Raw genomic sequence first — 15,422 nt, forward strand, 5'->3', positions numbered from 1 at the left:
GTAGACGGATTTCTATTCGCTCTGAGACCAACTGCTGAAAACCCGGTTGGATGATTAAAATTCTGCTTAGGTAAAATGTCGCTCATATTCTTTGTATCTCTTCGTCCCTGGTTCGGGCGTAGACCGTGCTCCCCTCCCTGCGCCTGCCGCACCATTTCCGATTGAAGACAGCAATGACGTCATGAACGAAAGGTGTGTGATAAATCGAGGTGACATCAAGCTTCTCGTGGTAAAACTGGTCATCAGCAAGTAGATAAATCGATTGCAATTAGAGTTCAAGTAAAATATAAATTTATCACTAGTGATTGTGAAAAGTGCGAATAATTAGTTTTTCGTATCTTATGAAGGTCAGTATAATAGCGAGGCGATTGTGTCGCCCATTGGTTGTGATACTCAACATTAGCTAATGCATTTTCGTATGATGAGTCAAGATGCATTCCTGGAACTTTTTATCAGTCCCTTTGATATACCATTTGACTTTGTGTATGCACCCATTTCCAGTAATAATTGTGGAATTTCAAAATCACTTTGGAAATCCTAAAAGTACTCATGCTGCCTAATTGGTTTTGAAAAGTTTATTCAGTTCTGTGCTTCTGCAATTCTTAACGACTTCAATCTTCAAAGTTATCCTGGATACATTTTATCAGTTATCTTCGTATTCAAGTTTAAAATTCAGCCTTAGGAAACGTGCTGTGTAATAAAAATAAAAGTTCAAGTCTCAACTCCAGATTGATGTGTAGACTTCACTTGACAATTTGACATTTCCTTACTTAGTCACTAACTTTGGTAGCATACTCATTGATTGACTTCCGAAACCTGCTTCTTATGATCATCTACATTACGTAGTCTGAAAATTGAGGTCATCAGTTTCATAGGCAAATCAATAACCAAACCCCAATTTAATATTTCAGAGCAGTACTCGATAAGGACTAAAAATGTCGGATCACTTTGGGCCAATAACATTAAAATGGGATCCCAAGAATTTGGAGATTCGAACAATGTCTGTAGAAAAAACGTTGGAGCCATTAGTTCTGCAAGTAACTACTTTAGTTAATACCAAAGGTCCAAGCAAAAAGAAGAAAGGCAAATCTAAACGTGCCAGTGCCTTGGTTGGAACAGTTGAAAAGGCTACAACTAACTTCATTGAAAAGGGAGAGCAGATAGCATATGAAAATCCTGATATTACGGCTGAAATGCTTAGTGCCGTTGAAGAAGTGAGAAAAACAGGAGCTGCGATGAGCATTGCTGCTCGGTCAGTACAGTTGAATTAATTTTGTTGATTGAAACTTGTAGAAGTTTGAGAAAAGTTTTTCATAACTATCAAACCTAGTTTTCTTAAGTTCTTTGTTGAATTAATTGTATTTAATTTAATACAGTAATATTTCACAGATATTCAAAGATTTGATCTATTCAGTTTATTCGAAGTTTTAACTTTTTAATTTAGGGAGTTTTCAGAAGATCCTTGTTCTTCGCTGAAGCGAGGTAACATGGTACGTGCAGCAAGGAATCTTCTATCTGCTGTCACACGTCTTCTAATATTGGCAGACATGGTTGATGTGCATTTGCTTTTAAAATCTCTGCATGTGGTTGAAGACGATTTAGAGAAGTTGAAAAATGCTTCTTCCCAAGGCGAGCTATTGGAGAATATCAAGCAGTTTGGCAGAAATGCTTCAGAGCTTATGAATCAAGCAGCTAAACGTCAGCAAGAACTTAAAGATCCCCAACTTCGTGATGACTTAGCAGCTGCCAGGGCTGTTCTCAAGAAACATTCAACGATGCTTTTAACAGCTTCTAAAGTCTACGTTCGACACCCAGAACTAGCTGCTGCTAAAGCTAACAGAGATTACGTTTTGAAACAAGTCTGCGAGGCTGTTAATACTATAAATGATGTAGCACAGGGGAAAACACCAACAGATGGCCAGCATCCGTATGATGGACCAGGAGAGTTGGCTGCAGCTCTTGATGATTTTGATGAAAGAATGGCAATGTCACCCCTGGCTTATAACGAAGTACGCACTCGTCCCAGTCTGGAGGAAAGGTTGGAAAGCATTATTAGTGGAGCTGCACTCATGGCTGATTCTTCATGTACAAGAGATGAGCGCAGGGAACGGATTGTTGCTGAGTGCAACGCAGTTAGACAAGCACTGCAAGATCTACTCAGCGAATACATGAACAACGTAAGTATTAATATGTCTAATTTACAACTTTTATCGACATTCAAACATCATGAGATTCTTTAACTTATCAGTTATTTGATTTTAAAGGGAGATCTCACTGCGATTCCAAATTATTTCAATCGCAATGATATTTTCCCCACCAATAAGGTTTCGCAAACCAAATCTTTTTATATTTATTTGGATTGATTGTACACAGTATGTTTCTAGATATTGGTTTACACAATTTCAAAAATTAGTGATCTTTGATTTTCTCGTTTCATCAACCTTTCACTAAAATTTGAAATGACTTCATAGCTGTCCTGGTAAGATCACGCAGGAAAGTTACTATCCAAATCGCAATTTGATAATCTACTATGAAATTATGTTAGTTTCTTGCTATTGAGAATAGTCACACTAATTTTCAATTGAAGAAAGTATGCTGATTTGGTCACATTTAATTTTAGAAATAAATTTGATTTTAATTCTTAAGATATTTATTTTATTCTTTTATCATTTAAACTTTGTTCTACGTATTATTGGCACAGTTTGATAATTGATCATCAAATGAGAAATAAAATTTAAAAAAAAAAAAAAAGAACCTTTCTTACTTGTGCTACAAAGATAGCTATGCAATTAATTAACATTTTAACGAAACAAATTGCTATGCAAAAAGTCTCTTCGAGGACACAAAGTTTCGACGACATTGAAACCAATATTTAACACACTCAATGCAATAAATCCAAACTGGTGCGAATCTTTGTTGATGGTTAAAATTTGATGTCAATCGAAAAATCTTCGAGTTTTGCTGATGTGTCCCCTAAAGAAAAGAATGATTAGAAAACGACGCTTATCGTGTCTTTTATCGCATAATTTGAAAGTCCCCTTCTGTATCATTTTTTATCCCAAAACAATTTCAGGATAGAAATACAGCTGAGAATTCGTCATTTAAAGTATCAATTACATTTTGAATTATAGTTTGTAAACATTTACAACATTATGAAGGCACTCAGACCAAATATGCTAGTTACATTATACCTCTTGTCAGTTTATCTCTTTGTCGCAATTTCGAGCTTTTGTTTTTGACGTATTGCAAGTTTTTTTTCAGAATATCAATCACTTTCTAACGTTCTACTTAGTTCGAAGCTGCATAAAATAACGTTATTGATTATTATTATTGAGTATAAGTTCTTTAAGGTTTGAAAATTAAAAAAAATAGAAATAAATGCACTGATGGGTAACCAGTGGTACATTAAATCTGTTTGAAGTGAAAAAAGAAGTAATGTTAGTTACATAAACACATGAAAATAGTAAAGTTTTTTTATGAGCAAGTGTAAATCTGCATTTTAATGTGTTATTTATATTGCCAAAGGTGTGCATAATTAGTCTGGGTCTTTCATTGTCATTACATTTATTATATTGATTTATTTCTGTTGGCGATCACAGTTACAGCTCGCTCGGGGTGGGAAACGGGTAAATATTCAGCCGACCCTGTTTGTCTCCTGCATTTCTATTAAATATTATTTATTAACTGTACTTTCTTAATACAATTTGCTGGTTATTGAAATATCCGGGTGTACTCACCACTCACAACCGCATCTTACAACCCCATACTATAACTAATCGATATACTGACTTCTATTTTCAATACGCACTAATAAGTAACTATTTGTGCAGTCGTTCCTGGTTTTTTTTTTTTTTTTTTTTCCCCCAATTTCACCTTCTTCTATATATCCTCTTTTTCTCATTACAATCCTCACAATATTTAAAATGTGCCACATTCCCTTATAAACGTCATGCATTGTTAGTCTACTCACAGATATAAAGATTGAATTGCCTGTAACATTTTTTTATTATCTGCCACCCTGCTTATATTTTACTGCAGTGAATAAATAAATATAAATGTTTGAGTTCACCTATCGCTAGTTATAAAAAAAAAATCGAAACAATGTAATACTGGGAAGAGTAATGCTTGAATTTCACACATGCACAGCATACATAATACAGCAGTATGCACAGCATTGATGTACAAAATACAGCTTTACCAATAAATTCCACATTGTGCTTAAATTTGTAATATTGAAAATAATTTTTTTGCCACATTACAGTTGTAGCGATAAAAAATTAAAAACTATACACATGGATTAATTTTTAAAAAAATGTAAATTTCATCGAAAGTTTGAAAATTTCACAACAAAATTCAATTTAACATGTATAATCTTCTAAATAATTATCTGGAACAATTTCTAGTAACTATGAAAGTCGAAATAATGGTTATTAAATGCTTCTGCAGATGGGCGTAAAAGAACAAACCGAAGGCTTGGAACGAGCAATAGATCACATGTGTAGAAAGACACGTGACTTGCGCCGGCAGCTACGTAAAGCTGTTGTTGATCACGTGTCAGACAGTTTCCTTGAGACAAGTGTTCCACTGCTTGTTCTTATCGAAGCTGCTAGGAATGGAAGAGACAAAGAAGTCGAAGAATACGCTTTAGTTTTCACCGAGCATGCCAATAAACTTGTTGAGGTGAGCTTCTACTCTACTGTCTTAAAATGCCGGATTGATTTTATCACATATATTTTGATTTTTTAAAGTATATTTTCGTTGTAGGTAGCAAACTTGGTCTGTAGTATGTCTGGAAATGAAGATGGAGTAAAAATGGTTCGTTATGCAGCAGCGCAGATTGAGAATCTGTGTCCTCAAGTAATAAATGCTGCACGTGTATTGGCTGCTCGTCCTCGTTCTAAAGTAGCACTTGATAATATGGAAGTGTTTCGCCAAGCTTGGGAAAATCAAGTTCGCGTTCTTACTGAAGCTGTCGATGACATAACTACGATCGATGACTTCTTGGCAGTTTCTGAAAATCACATCCTGGAAGATGTCAATAAATGTGTGTTAGCTTTGCAAGAAGGTGATGCAGATACTTTAGATAGAACTGCTGGAGCTATCAGGGGGAGATCTGCCAGAGTTTGCAACGTCGTTCAAGCTGAGATGGATAATTACGAGCCGTGCATTTATACCAAGAGAGTTCTCGAAGCTGTTAAAGTTTTGCGAGAACAGGTTATGCCAAAGTTTGCACAAAGAGTAGAAGTTGCAGTTGATGCTTTAGGAAGTAACCCGGCTAAAGATGTTGATGAAAATGATTTTATTGATGCATCTAGACTAGTTTACGATGGAGTGCGGGAAATCAGACGTGCTGTGTTGATGAATCGAGTAAGTGAGGATATTGACATATTATATTAACTAGTCAATCATTCTGATTTTTCAAAAGTATCAATATGCATGCATAATTAGTTTCTTTGTTATAAAATTTCTGCTTTTCTATTGTCACATTTTAGTATACTGAATCTTCACCTGTTTGAGATTCCACATTTTCTTTTAGGCTGACGAAGATCTAGATCCAGAAGATGTAGAACTTGATGAACATTACACTTTAGAAACTCGAAGTAAATCGAGTGCTCAAACCGGAGAACATGGTGTAGATGAGTATCCCGATATCAGTGGTATCACCACTGCCCGAGAGGCTATGCGTAAAATGACTGAAGAAGATAAACAGAAGATTCTCCAGCAAGTGGAATTTTTCAAGAGTGAAAAATTAAAGTTTGACAGGGAAGTTGCCAAATGGGATGACGCCGGGAATGATATAATTGTTCTCGCAAAACACATGTGTATGATTATGATGGAAATGACAGATTTCACACGAGGACGTGGTCCGTTGAAAACTACAATGGACGTGATAAATGCAGCAAAGAAAATTTCAGAGGCAGGAACAAAATTGGATAAATTAACCAGACAGATAGCAGATCAATGTCCAGAGAGTTCAACTAAAAAAGATCTGCTCGCTTATTTACAACGGATCGCACTTTACTGTCATCAAATGAATATTACAAGCAAAGTGAAAGCTGATGTACAGAACATCAGTGGAGAATTGATCGTTTCTGGTTTAGACAGCGCAACGTCGCTTATTCAAGCAGCAAAGAATTTGATGAATGCCGTTGTCCTCACCGTGAAAGCCTCCTATGTTGCGTCTACTAAATATCCCAGACAATCTACTGTTACGGTAAGAATAACAATTTTTACTTACCGATATTACATGCTACCAGATCCTAGTCTCGAATATAATTATACACATAGTAATCGTGAAATGGCCATTTCAAAATTGGAATGGTCAAAATTTTCATACGCTTAATCTTTCATCGCCTGAACTACTGATGGGCAAGAAGAAGATAGTAAAAGCTTCAATGCTTACTTACGACTACTGTACATTATTTTTAGCAACTTGATTGAAATTTTTTTTCTTCAATATAACTAATTAGTGCTTAATATATGATAGTAGGTATACCTGAATTTTCCATGCTCAATCTGGTCAATCTGATTCTCTGCATATTTCAAATAACAGCTTATAGAGAATAGAGAGGCATAGCGGTAATAATTTAGTAAAATTTTGTGGAGAATATGATTAAAATTGTTGCTGTTTGTTTGGAAAGTAAATTTCATGTGGTTTGACTATGTCAATTTTCATATCATTCATCATTTAATTTCAATATTGATTTTGCGTAGAAAAATGAAGTAAAAAATAAAATCAACACTGTTTGTAGACAATCGAAGACAATGGGAAAGAGATACGATGGCCACAAAAGCCGACCGCGCTGTACCTACCTGTATCCCACAGCCTGTCCATTCTCTACTCTGTTTATTTGGTATATACCAAACCCATCCATGTTCTCATTTGCGCCAATAACCCCCACAGTTACAGTTGTACAATATAGACCAAGTGAACCGTTTAATCAGAATCCAGAGATGATTAAGAATTTTAGATTATATACCTTTTTTATTAGACGACTATTTAATACATGTTATAATGAGAACATTCAAGTTTCCGCTGTGATTGGATTTCAACGTTTCACTTAGAAAATTATACATAATTATTACTTAGAACTGCTTAATACCAACTACAATGCTGATAGAGGCTTTATCTGTTGTTTACTAACTGTTATGGATTTTACAGTATGTAAGTACCAATAATTTTATTGTTAGTAAATAACATTACGAATGTGTGGTTATTAACATCCATATCTGACAAAATTTTAGCTTAATTCAAATCACTTAGCTTCTCTCAAATTTTGATAATGATTTGATAAACAAGATGAATATTTTCAATATATTCTGATATGTGTTTAATTTTGAGCTAAAACTATAAGTAGCATTATTCTTACGAAGCATTGCATTATCTAAATGTTTAGATTAGATTTCAAATTTGAAAATTAATATTGCAGCCTTAGCTAATATTTTCTGACTCATTAAAAATATACATATGTTTGTGTCAATTTCGTTTCTTGTTACATGTTAAAATGTGCACACAAACTAAAATACATAACACTCAATGTGTTATGAAGTCAAGGTTAAAATTGACGTTAAGAATTATCCATAACTATTTCTTTTCGCAATACATGCACATGGGTACTGATTTTCATGGTAAAAATTCTCCATTAACAAAATTCAGTTCATTGTAAAATTATACTTCAGCTGCTGTAGCTACCATTTTCTTTGGCGCAAAATAACATTTTGTATCTTACAAGTGCCAAGAATCTGTATAGAGCTAAAATAAAATTACCAGCATCTGTAATAACAGCAATCTTTAGTCTATGCCAAAATTCGAATAAACGTGACGAATATCGTCAAAGGCAATGATTCCCTCGACATTGCGGACCCAAAATTAGCGGACTTTATTTACAACAAATATTCTTATCGAAGAAATAATTTTCACATCAATTATTCGATAAATACCTTTTCAATTTCGAAAATCACTTGTACAAAAAGAAATGGGTATGCTTGACTCTTAATGATTTGAGGATATTTCTCAACTGATTTTTTTTCGCTTTATTGTGTTCACTGATCAATTTCATCTTTGATTTCTCAACAGTCTCCTATCGTCGTATGGAAGATGAAGGCACCAGAGAAAAAACCTTTAGTTCGTCCAGAGCGACCGGAAGAAGTTAGGGCCAAAGTAAGAAAAGGATCCCAGAAGAAAGTTCAAAATCCCATTCATGCTCTTTCTGAATTCCAGAGCCCGACCGAGAGTGTTTAGATTATAATTTATTAATGATTGAGTAAAGAAAAAAAGCGTAACCAAGAGATGAATGTTTAGTTTGACATTTTTATTTAAGAGGGAACACAAATATTTTAGTACTAATAAAGAAGAATGAATTTTGGATACCACACGCGTGCTGGTAAATAATAAGAGATAGTTTGGTTGTTCCATCTGGTACATGGTTTTCATTAATTCATGCTAAAGTGTTGAAGAATTCAATCTGAGCAAAAATATTTTTAAATTATTAATAACAAAGATTTTTTCAACCCATGTTGAAGAAAAAGAAAAATTGGAACTAACTATATCATTTTAATAAAGCCAACATGATAAATTGTTGATTTATATTACCAAGTAGAATATGTATTTAAATATTGGATGCTCTTTCAATACTTCGAATAACAATATTTTATACTTGCTTTGGGATGTGATGATTTTCGAAGAATCAATATTCCTACTAATATTTTACAGATAAAGTAACTTATTTAAGTAACGAAATACATTCACAAGATGAATAATAAGTAGTATGTACTAATAACTATACTCAGGACTGAAATTTACTTGCTTTGGAATGACATTTCGAGAATTTATAACTATTTGTTATTTCATACGCCAAAACTTTTGCGAAAACAGCGTAATAGTAAATTTCAAAAATACTTTTCAATTTCGAAACCAATGTCACACAAGATATAACATAACTTGTGATCTAATAAAATCACTCATCAGTATTTCCAGATGATTATACTCCTATATCATAGATTATCTCTACCTTTTCTAATGACATATATTTCAAAAAATGAAACTAAAGACATTTTTCGCCACAGCGTGATACTTGTGGTTGTTTTTTTATTATTATTATTATTATTATTATTATTTTTTAATAATATTTTTGTGTCTCTTTCCTATAAACAATTGAAATAAAAATGCCATTCTCAAAATAAGCTTCAATAAGTTTTATTATCGATTTGGTTAGCCAAAAAATTCTTTCCATAAACAACGGGTATGTCTCAGACCACACTATATCATCTAGTATTAAATATACTCCTGACATAAAGGTTATTTAAGCTCTTACAGGTAGGGTTTTGTAAGAATAATTTAGAAGGGGAAATTCTTTCTCTTAACTTGTAAACTCCTTTGCAGCGAAAAAGTTGCGATACTTACTGCGCAAATTTATCCCTCATATTTTAGATTTTGCGTGTCAAGATCTGGTACTTCCTTGAATTCATTTTTATTGCTATTCCAATTTGCTAACGCCTCAAAACAATATAGACGGAGTGGAAAACGTCAGAATAGATTTGTTGAAACAAGAAAGTGTGCACAATAAGTCGTGAATATAGTTTTTCAAATACAAAACAAAACGTGATATTCACAGTCGTAATTGTCTAGTGTGTAACAGATTGAAAATAGCAAAGTTCGAAAATCCTCATTTCTTTGAATAGTTTGTGTTATGTTGAATAAATTAGTTTGCACTCATAAACTTGGGTTTTATACGTATAGTATTACATATTCCGTACATATGATATCACTTTGAGAGCAGTATTGCATCCCATTTATGAGACTGCTGATTCAGTAATTGTATATAAGTGAATGTGAGTTTATATTTATGGGTAAAGATTAATTATTTACAAATTATTTTATATTAAATATAAGGAATTATTTTAACCTGAACAAAAAATGAATCCAACTTTACGTAATCAATATTGGTCGGTATAGCACTAATTGCGGCACATACTATTGTTTTTGGGATAGATATAGCTCGTCATACATAGCTCGCCAGGGTTCTGGTACGGATTTAGGTAGAGTTGTCCAGAATTATCATTTACTGTTGTGGTGTGACTTCGATTACACACAAATCGTTTACAGTAATTCAGTACCCAGTCTGGCAAACTGCTTTGTCCACTCTATACATGACTTCAGTTTGTTTTTGCAATTTCGCAGAATGGTTTATAATAGCTAAGTACCCCAGTGTTTTGTTGGTCATACACAATATTAAGCAAAGTATCGTGTATAAAAACCACTATGGGCATATTGCAGTAAAGTTTGAATACATTATTGAATATACTATTTCACGTAATGCACAGTATTTTACAGTACAATAAGTAAAATTGATCATCCATTCCATGTTGTAATGGAAACAAAGAGCTGTGGCTGCAATTTCGTTTTCTTTCAAAACGTAGCTGTGAGTTAAATGTACTATCATATATGGACTCAGATTTGTTGAACCTTTTTCGTATTTTTTTTTTACTTTTAGCAACTATCTACATACCTACTATATATTCGATTGTAACAAAAATTGGATTCTATAATAAATTTTTACATAACATATCAAGTCTTTCGTAATACCAAATCTGAATACACAGAATGGAACGCAGTGATTTATCCCCTAATTGAATTCATCGAACAGTTGTTATAATGAAATTATAGTGACAAATAGACGTTTTTTATAGTATTGAAAAAAGACCACAATTCGATAAGAGAGACATTGATAGATGGACTGTAGGAGTGGAAGAGATGCGTCTAAAAAAATGTGCACGATTTAATTATGATTCAGCTCTATTTTAATACGTACATTCATCTGCAATATATTTTATGCTACATGTTAAATGCTATGTAGAAGAAAATAAGGGATGCAGTGAAAAAAAATCACAAATGTCAAAATCATTGGCGAAAAATGAAATACATAACTAGATTAATAGTAGTAATAATGATAATGATATGTCAAATAAAATGAACTATTCCTATACCAATTTTACAATTTCTTTGATAACAATTCATTCACATAATAGTTTTGCACTCGGATAACTGCCACAGGTAATCGCTTAAAGCTTTTTATTAAATGTATATATATCGGTTATGTAAAAAAAAAAAACTACGATTCCATCGATTGAATTGGAGTATTTTTATTTTCACTTTTGATATTTTTGTACTTTTTTTTCTTTTTTATTATTTTAATATTTTTTTTATTACTTATAATTCCTATCCTAGTCATAAAGACACACAAAAATCTCATTATTTTCACAAAGATGCAAAATTTAATCGGAGCCAACAAACAAATTGCTTTATCCAGCAAGCCAAAATTTCATTACACTTCAATGATGTCACAAGATTGATGTTCCTTCAATTTGATAATTACACAGTGAAATTCTACACTTGTAGTAAAATCTTAAACAACTCTACTTACAAGCTAAAAATTGCTTCACTGTAGATCTATATTCTTAGTTTACAACCTTCAAAGAGATATATTCTTGTTAACCATTAATCCCACATGATTATTAAAAGTTTGTAAAAATTTTAATATGTTGAAAATTTGGATAGTACATGCAACTGTCGTGATACGGTATTTTTAATATGAAATTTCCTATTGCATATTTGAAACAATAACCAAGAACAGTTACATATTGTTAATGTTTTCGATCACCTATTCCATTCGGATTCTTTCATGGTATGAAGTTTTTAAAATCGTTTATAATTCATGGTAATTATTGGATCTTAGAAACTTCAGTAAGAAATTAATTCTCTCGAGGGAATTTTTTTGGAAATTCAAAATAAGTGATCGTAATATCCGAAATCCAATTGAAAAGCGATTTGATGTGACTATAGTATAATGAATAAATGTGATAAATGTGATATCTTGTAAACGTTATGATTCATGTACACATATTTCTCTTCTTTCAATCACAGTCTCGCAAACGTTATTCAAGTAACCTTATTTCGAAGTTCAACAATTTGGAGTGTTATTTGAAATTTAACTGGAAGACAACAAGTGAAAAATAAGAGGTAGTGCCAAAGATTAATTAATAAAAAAAAATATTCACCATCAACATGTATCTGATGTAATAATTTTTGTTACTTTTCGCGGCTGTTAAGTAGATGAATAACTATAATGTAAAACAATATTACGTATCAGAATTCGGGATAAGACTTCAACATACACCCACTCATTACTCAACTCTATTGAACGTTTCAAATACCTGCATTAGTTCATCGTACGCTCTATGATGTATGAAATTTCGAAATTGAATTTTTATTCACTCACAAAGTTGTTTTTGAAGTGAATACAGGATGTTTTAAATCCTGTTATTGACAGAGTCAAGAGGGCCCACCAAGAGTCCCTCACGTTGAAACAATATTTTTCTCAAAAACAATTCGAAAAATCTATCAGTAGTTAGAGGCCGGGAATCAATTACGCGCACGTTCTTTCTTTGCAAATGATTTTAAACCAAACTGGAATACTATTTACAAAAGTACAATCATCGTGGGCATTTGGCTTTTTGTCGAATTTAATTATGATTTACTATTTTCACTAAAACAATCACGTGTATCTGTTATCACAGATCTGCTGAATGTGTTTGTGTGAATTAATATCAATAACGCAGTTTGAATCAGCCACTTGAAGGATCGAAATGTGAAAGGTAATCAAAATATTGATATAAAAAAAAAAAAAAGAAACAATGGTACATGGATTAAAAAATGTCATTGTTTTTTATCTGTTTAAAAAACGCATCTTAAACACTATAGTAACCCCAGTAACCTATAGTGAAATGGACGATAATCCCAAAAAAGTAAACCGTAGACTGTTTTTTCAGAGATATATGTATAGGCTTTTGTAATGTGTCCTTTTCTGTATCAAAAACAAACACATCACGCTGTTCTCTTAACATTACATGAACTGTTGTTGTTAATTTCGCGTTTTACAGAAAGCATATCCCTTCGTATCACATGCATTATCTATTCATTTGTTTATTTGTACGTAACAGTAGTTGCTATCATGCACAAATCCCAACATATTCCTGCTAAAATTACAGACTGTGGCAGGCTGACTCCGGGCATCTCCTTGACCTCCTCTAGGCTTATGTCTGCTGTAAACAAGATTATGGAGGGTCTCTATGAAGATTCGGTAGTAACCTCTGATTGCCCGCTTACCAATGTTATTGCTGGTTTGTAAGCTGGGACAAATTCAGCTGCATCCGGATTCAGAGTACTCTGGAATCATGTCAGTTTTCATTTGCAAAATATCTACTTCAAAGCATCCACAGCTTTTGGATGAAAAACTATGTATGATTTTATTTCTTGGCTAGTGGAGTTGGGTGGCAAAGCGCATAATTTTCCAATCAATTTTGCTCTTGAAGTAGTATCGTAAATACCTGCTTTGCAAGGTCATCATGTACTCGAAGGCCACCTAGCTGCTGGCAGAGATCAATACCATTATTTTCCACTGTACTTGTGGCAGTAGACCAAGCAGCAGAGTTTTGATTTCTCTGATGCTGCCTTTCCTCCTCCAACATAGCTTCCAGGCATTCTTCCATCAACTCTTCCTCTTCGAGCTGCTGTAGTACCTGCAAAATGATTTATTTGCTATGATACCCCAAACTTGTCACCAATTCCAAAAAGTTAGTGTTTCTTAGTTTTCCTTGGTTATAGTTTTTATTTCAAACACTGTACATATAAAACGTTCATGAATCGAATTGTAACTTTCAGATTCGACAAACGAGAAACGATTTTAAGAGTTACAAACCAACTACAGAACCTTGAATCATTCCATCCGATTTTTAAAATTCAAGTACCTGTTTGTCAAATTCTTCTTCGTTCTCCATCCACATATATTCGGAAAAGTCTCCATCTCCTGCAGCCTGGACATCGGCCTCGGTCTCGACAGTATCAAGGTATGAGATAACCCCACTATCATGGCCATAATAGCCGTTCCCTGAACCACCGGTTGGAATCTTCATTTTCATGCCAGTTTTGTATTCAACACTGAAACACATTATTTTAACACTGACAATAAGATGCTACTATAGAGTTTTAATTTTTTAGATTTCACGCGTTTGCGCGTCTGAATTTGAATTTAAGATGAAAGAATAGTCGATTGTAACTAATCAGTTATTGAAAACGAAATCTATCAAGATCATTCAAAGCCCAGTAATTCACGGGACCAAACGACCGACCGTACGACGAAATTAAATGGACTGATGTGTAATTCCATTCGCAATTGTGTGGCAATATTAGAAACCGTTCGCGTAGCAGAGGAGGGGAATATGCGAAGGAGGCCAGGCGGTTCTCTCCGTCTATCTGAACGCTGAAAAAATACGAGCAAAAAGTTCGACAATGATCCGATTGGAGACGGTGACCGTGTAATAATTATTTTCGAAAGGTTGCTGACCAAATTCAACCTTGAGTATTCCCGATTCACCTTGGATGCCTTGCAGACGCCTTCATTGAAAACAAAAAAAAACACTGAGAAGTTGCATCGCGTAATAAGAAAAATATAAGGCTACAGCTGTGAGAGTGAATAATTTACGCACATATCTTTGCATTCACGGACGCGCTTGTGCATTTACACATGTATACGTATGGATATAACTTATGGCAATGCACAAAAGTGATATTCGGTTGGATAAAAATACTGAAGAATAGTTTACCATTAATTTAGTACCGAAACTCAATGAATACCCAAAATTTAGCACAGTTTAGTCTACCGATTCATATTAAAACGAAATAACCAACGAATATCACTTGACAGATCAACTAAGAAGCAACCATTTTTCACTGTTTCGCTCGCAGCGATCGCAGAGTTGAACACATTTTTGTTATTCGCGATTTAACTGAGAATTATTGACATGTTATATGCAATTCCATCACATGTATAATCGTTATGCGTCTGATAATTAATCTGCCACGTACCTTACAATCCGTTCCTCAAAATATCTCGTCTAAAATACGAATTACGCAGTTATTCAGGTAAAATACGTGTCATAAAGCGTGAATTCGCGGTGCAGCGTATCCGTACGGTGCTGCCACCTATGTATTAACGAACGAAAACCGCACGAAGCATTACACGAATTGGGGACAACAAGTTAGTCACAACAAGTATCGCGTGCGACTTATTCAACAACGTTGAATAAACAGACGTTGACAATTAATCCCAACGGATGAATTTTGAGCCGTTCTAAAATCGAGCCGGGGGTTGACGGCGTTGAAAGGGCGAAACGCTCCAATCGAGACTCTGCGGCAATCACTGTAGTATATTTACGTTGGAACGAGACCGCTGATTGGCCGACCGTCTGACGTCTGTGGTGTTGACATTTTATCAAAACAAAGCAGCAGCTCCGGTCGTCTTCGCTCCCGCTTACGCTGGCTGGCATTTTATCGTAGGAATTCGTGCCGCGAGCGTGCGATCTCT

General features: G+C 33.9%; 3 protein-coding genes across 11 annotated transcripts in view; 2 read left to right on the plus strand and 1 right to left on the minus strand.

Annotated features, from left to right (window-relative positions):
- The window catches only part of LOC124184988 (fasciculation and elongation protein zeta-2-like), a 296,636-nt gene that overhangs the window by 129,847 nt on the left and 151,367 nt on the right, over positions 1–15,422 (plus strand). The gene's annotated exons all lie outside the window — the stretch shown is intronic.
- On the plus strand, positions 180–12,384 carry LOC124184904 (catenin alpha). 5 transcript variants are annotated; one of them, XM_046575096.1, is made up of 9 exons: positions 180–347; positions 912–1,252; positions 1,445–2,177; positions 3,600–3,626; positions 4,447–4,680; positions 4,765–5,367; positions 5,537–6,214; positions 6,753–6,854; positions 8,078–12,384. In XM_046575096.1, the coding sequence occupies exons 2-9, from the start codon at positions 936–938 to the stop codon at positions 8,240–8,242; spliced, it is 2,859 nt and encodes a 952-aa protein (XP_046431052.1). In that variant the 5' UTR covers positions 180–347; positions 912–935; the 3' UTR covers positions 8,243–12,384. The 5 variants fall into 5 exon arrangements, with proteins under 5 accessions (XP_046431052.1, XP_046431054.1, XP_046431053.1 ...); XM_046575098.1 differs by lacking the exon at positions 6,753–6,854 and adding an exon at positions 7,163–7,165 and having other exon boundaries at positions 183–347; XM_046575097.1 differs by lacking the exon at positions 3,600–3,626 and having other exon boundaries at positions 183–347.
- On the minus strand, positions 12,444–15,340 carry LOC124184976 (polyadenylate-binding protein-interacting protein 2). Of its 5 annotated transcripts, none has more exons than XM_046575266.1 (5): positions 15,273–15,340; positions 13,807–13,996; positions 13,387–13,578; positions 13,166–13,225; positions 12,444–13,098 (listed from the first exon to the last, which is right to left on the minus strand). In XM_046575266.1, exons 1-5 carry the CDS (start codon positions 15,323–15,325, stop codon positions 13,093–13,095), a joined length of 501 nt encoding a protein of 166 aa, XP_046431222.1. In that variant the 5' UTR covers positions 15,326–15,340; the 3' UTR covers positions 12,444–13,092. The 5 variants fall into 5 exon arrangements, with proteins under 5 accessions (XP_046431222.1, XP_046431220.1, XP_046431218.1 ...); XM_046575264.1 differs by having other exon boundaries at positions 12,444–13,101; XM_046575262.1 differs by having other exon boundaries at positions 12,444–13,225.

This window comes from Neodiprion fabricii, chromosome 6 (assembly GCF_021155785.1).
Source record: "Neodiprion fabricii isolate iyNeoFabr1 chromosome 6, iyNeoFabr1.1, whole genome shotgun sequence".
Taxonomy (NCBI): Eukaryota; Metazoa; Arthropoda; class Insecta; order Hymenoptera; family Diprionidae; genus Neodiprion; species Neodiprion fabricii.

Bases quoted from the DNA above. Each gene is read 5' to 3' on its own strand.
- LOC124184904 (XM_046575096.1), top strand. From the start codon at position 936: ATGTCGGATCACTTTGGGCCAATAACATTAAAATGGGATCCCAAGAAT. The intron at 2,178-3,599 runs GTAAGTATTAAT...TGGCGATCACAG, and splicing joins TCAGCGAATACATGAACAAC to TTACAGCTCGCTCGGGGTGG. The intron at 5,368-5,536 runs GTAAGTGAGGAT...ATTTTCTTTTAG, and splicing joins GTGCTGTGTTGATGAATCGA to GCTGACGAAGATCTAGATCC.
- LOC124184976 (XM_046575262.1), bottom strand. From the start codon at position 15,325: ATGTCAACACCACAGACGTCAGACGGTCGGCCAATCAGCGGTCTCGTT. The intron at 13,997-15,272 runs GTAAATATACTA...AATGTGTTTCAG, and splicing joins ATCAGCGGTCTCGTTCCAAC to TGTTGAATACAAAACTGGCA. The intron at 13,226-13,386 runs GTATTTACGATA...ACATGATTCCAG, and splicing joins ATGATGACCTTGCAAAGCAG to AGTACTCTGAATCCGGATGC.